Source organism: Mesitornis unicolor, unplaced genomic scaffold (assembly GCF_000695765.1).
Source record: "Mesitornis unicolor isolate BGI_N332 unplaced genomic scaffold, ASM69576v1 scaffold30438, whole genome shotgun sequence".
Lineage (NCBI taxonomy): Eukaryota > Metazoa > Chordata > Aves > Mesitornithiformes > Mesitornithidae > Mesitornis > Mesitornis unicolor.
Window position 1 is genome coordinate 20367 of NW_010200279.1, and position 4113 is coordinate 24479.

Consider the following 4113-nt stretch of genomic DNA (forward strand, 5'->3'; position numbering starts at 1 on the left):
CTCCCTTTGTCCACCATGTTTGTCTGGTGTGTTGAATACAAAGTGCTAGTGTTTATGCACAGTACTTAAATGTTAAAAGTGTTCCTCTCTGGATTGGTGACAATGGGACAGCCTGGCACAGAAGCCTTTTCATTCTTCCAAGTGAAAGTAAACCAGAGAGTGTTCACCCAGACTCGCCAGATGAGCAACTGTTAGTGCTGTAGCAGTCGCATAACTGATCTGGATGCTCTGTGTCATTTTCAGGGGGTTTACAAACTTATATTCACCCTGGAATGTCAACTGCTGCCTTCACCCTTTCTCACTCTGCTTTTTCAAATGTCTGGCTCTGTATTTCATGAATGCTGACTGTCTGCTGCTCTGCTTTTGTAGGAGGTGTGGAGGAGCAGTTTTCTGTACCATGGTAACCGTTGCTCATGTTTTCACTGGCCTGGTGCATCTCTGATGCTTCTGGCAGTGTTGTTGCTGCTGTGCTGCTATGGAAGCCAGCCGCAGGGGAGGTAAGCAAAACATCCTATGCTGGCTAACTGAGGCAAGGTGGTAGTTTTATATTGTTTCAGCACTATGTGAGGCTGACATAACAGTATTGTCCCTCATTCTGTCTAGACATCAACATACTCATTGGGCAATTCTGTCTCTATCAGTCCCTTTTGCAAAACTTTAGCCAACTTAATTCTACTTCTGATAGACCCATAGAGTGTGCTATGGAGAGACTGAGATTTTTTTTCTACAGCATTCCTAGATCTTGAAAAAGCTTAAGGCATTATCATAGTTAGGAAGGATTTTGAAAATGGAGAAGTTGTTAGTGGCTCATAGGAGAAGTTACTTGGCAGTCACAAGCGCCATAGCATGCCTTGACCATATTTGTAAGGGTATTTTAACTGAGATGGGTCCTTTCAGACTTCTCTGGTGGCATTATTTTAACGAAGTGCAATCATAGCTCCCCTGCTTTTCTTTTTTAGCTGTAAGTCTGTGGGATGTAGGAATTAACAACCGATCAGGTTTGCATTTATCTCTGTGGGTGACTGGCAGTCTATTTTGCTTATTTACTTGAACCTCATCTGCTTTCTGCTTTCTTCTGTTTTGCTGTGCAAAGCCAAGGTGCTGAGATAGTTAACGCACTGGCACTCTTCCTCCTTCTCCTCTTGGATCTCTTCATGATCGGGCGTCAAGAGAGGCTGAAGTGCAGAGAAGTGGAGAGGAGACTTCAAACAATCATTGAGAAGATAAATGGTGAGGTCTCATTCATCTGTCTGTTTGCATTTATGTCTTCCTCCCATTAGATTTTTCTCCAAACCTGATCATATACATTACTAATTAAGCTTACTAGCTGCCTCCTACGTTGCACAGAAACAGGCGGTGAGAATTGTGTCCTACTCATGCCTGTCCTGTAGAATAATTATTTTGAGTTATCATGTGGCCATGTGGTTCCAATCTGTGTGTTATCAGGTAGGCGTCTGTTATGTCTGTGCTTTGGAGTAATTCGAATCCTCAGTATCTTACAAAAATATCTGCCTTGCAGCAGATGATGAGAGAAGAATATGTGGGGTTGTACCACAACGCAGAACAGAAGGAAATAAATTGCTGTGTGTGAGCGTCGTCTCAACGGGGGCTTTTGAACCTGAGGAGGCAATTCATTTCAGTGTGGCAGTTTTAAGGACAGCCTTTAGCTTTTCCGTTGTACAAGTATTGGTTATAAAATGACTATGTTCAGTTGTTAATACTAGGTGGGGAGAGAGAGGGGAAAAAGCCATCAAGAAGAGAGATGATAAGAGATCATGGGAATGGCCTGAGTTTAGCACTGAAGGGCCTATAGTCCAGGATGTAAATCAATGTATGATTTGGCCCTTCCAGAATTATTATCACTTAATTCTTTCACACTTTGTGCTTTCAGATACACTTGGCAAAGAGGTGAAATGGCCAGACTCCATGTACCCTGACCTTCATATGCCTTATGCCCCATCCTGGTCCCTTCATTGGGCCTACAGGGATGGTCATCTTGTCAACCTGCCTGTGAGCCTGTTAGTAGAAGGAGATGTCATTGCTTTGAGGCCAGGCCAGGAGTCATTTGCTTCTCTGAGAGGGATTAAGGTAACTTGCTTGTCTTATTTCCCTGGCCTATAAGAATATATTTCCCAGGATTTTCTTGTGAATACTCTAATTCCCAGTGTACAGATTATTGGAGTATTTGATTTCTTCTGATCCTGAAAATAGCTTGAAATTCCAGTTCAGTCAAAGATGGTGCTTCATTAGACAGACTGCATCTCCTCTATGAATTCCCAAATCCAATGGTTAGGACACACCGTATTTCCATCTCTTCCAGGTCAAGAGGGAATTGTAATTTGCTGCTAAATATAAGTGAAGTCAATCTGTGCAGTAGGATGACATGACATAAAAACCCCCTATTTTATCCTGGTTTTTTATGTGGAGAAATAACATTTGTCTGCTTTGACCTTCTTCTTACCACTGATTTATTATAAAAGAAGGTAATATAAAATACATGGGGTAGAAGTAAATTAACAAATCAGTCACAAGATTTATGCAAAGATTTTGCTCTTGAAGAAGATTGGAAAACATTTAAAGCTTGAAATTTACCTTTGTTTGTTACTTTTTTCCTAGGATGATGAGCACATAGTTCTGGAGCCGGGAGATCTGTTTCCACCTTTCTCACCTCCTCCTTCCCCAAGGGGAGAAGTGAAGAAGGGACCTCAGAACCCTCAGCTGTATCGTCTCTTCCGTGTCCTGAAGACCCCAATAATTGATAACGTCAGGTGAGTTAAATACAGTGCACAATGCCTGCACAGCTTGTGTATGGCCTTTTTACTGCCTTGTGTTGGTAGAGAATGAGACTTACCAGTCTAGGACAGGAATTTTCAAATATGCTGTGCTTTCTTTATTAACTGGTAATGCTGTAAGTGTCTTACTGTTTGTCTTCAGTTGTCCTCCTCAACTGGTACGTTGGGCTAATATATAAAATCACGTATATGCTAAGTATTCCTGTTTAGCTCATTACTTCCCAACTAAATTTGAACAATACAGAGAGGTCACAGAGTTCATGCATTTGTAACCGGTGATGACACCCTTTGGTCAACTGGACATACAGTATCTGAATCCACAATGGGATGGTGGAGCCTTCCTGTTAAGCAGATGAGGAGAACCTGGGAGTTTGTTCAACAGCAATCCAAATTTACCATGGCAAGTGCAATGCTGTTATAGTAGAACCTGGCTTCTCATTTGAAGGTCATCCCTTCTAGCACAGGATGAACACAGTGTTCTAATCACAATTGTGTCTGAGGAAAGTGCAGGGTTAGAGTTTTGGTCACTGAAATCTCAAGCTGTTTTCCATTTTGTAGGTGGTGTCTGGAAATGGCTTTGTCACGTCCTGTGACAGCCCTGGATAATGAAAGATTCACTGTACAGTCAGTGATGCTGAAATATGCTGTCCCTATTGTACTGGTAGGTCTCATTTCAAGCCTTTGTTGTTGAATATAGCCATGTTTTGTCAATAAAAGTGAAGAATTTGCAGCCATCAACAGGAAATTGTGGTCAGGCTCTAACTCATGCAGCTGACTCTGTGTGTACCTTGGGTAGTTCAGAGAAGCAAAGATGCTGAGCCATTTAGCGGTGAGAGTGGACGAAGAAACTGCAGCAGCAGATCAAGTGTCTCTTCCAGACTTTCCCAGGGCAGAGAATGTTACAAGGCAGTGAAAACTCCTTCCCTGCAAGTACAAGTAGTTAGCTGACAGTGTCATCTCTGTTTGAATTACAGGCTGGCTTTCTTATCACCAATGCTGTGCGCTTCATTTTCAAAGCTCCTGGAATTGCTTCTTGGCAGTACACTCTTCTTCAACTACAGGTAAAGGAGAGCTTTGAGCTCCACTGTGCCTCCTTCCCAGCACCACTGAGACTGATTTGCTCCCTCAGCAGCTTGCTTCATCCTGTGACAGCATCCTGTGCACGCCCTTGTGCATGCTGGATTCAGGAGCTCTCAGTGGAGCAGGACAACAGCTGTACCCTGGCCACTCCTCCTAGACTGTCCTTTATGTTGTTTGCTCTCTCTTATTTGCCATGTATGGTATCCTTTGCCTCTAAACTTGTAAGATTTATGCCCAATTC

At 42.7% G+C, this 4113-nt stretch overlaps 1 protein-coding gene across 1 annotated transcript in view; it reads left to right on the forward strand.

The window, feature by feature from the left end:
* KIAA0195 (KIAA0195 ortholog) overlaps positions 1 to 4113 on the forward strand; it is a gene marked incomplete at its 5' end in the record, with an annotated part of 29169 nt that overhangs the window by 450 nt on the left and 24606 nt on the right. Inside the window, 6 exon segments of the mRNA XM_010189700.1 lie at positions 370 to 497; positions 1094 to 1230; positions 1892 to 2088; positions 2617 to 2768; positions 3351 to 3453; positions 3767 to 3853. Coding sequence (XP_010188002.1) covers positions 370 to 497; positions 1094 to 1230; positions 1892 to 2088; positions 2617 to 2768; positions 3351 to 3453; positions 3767 to 3853 — 804 coding nt within the window.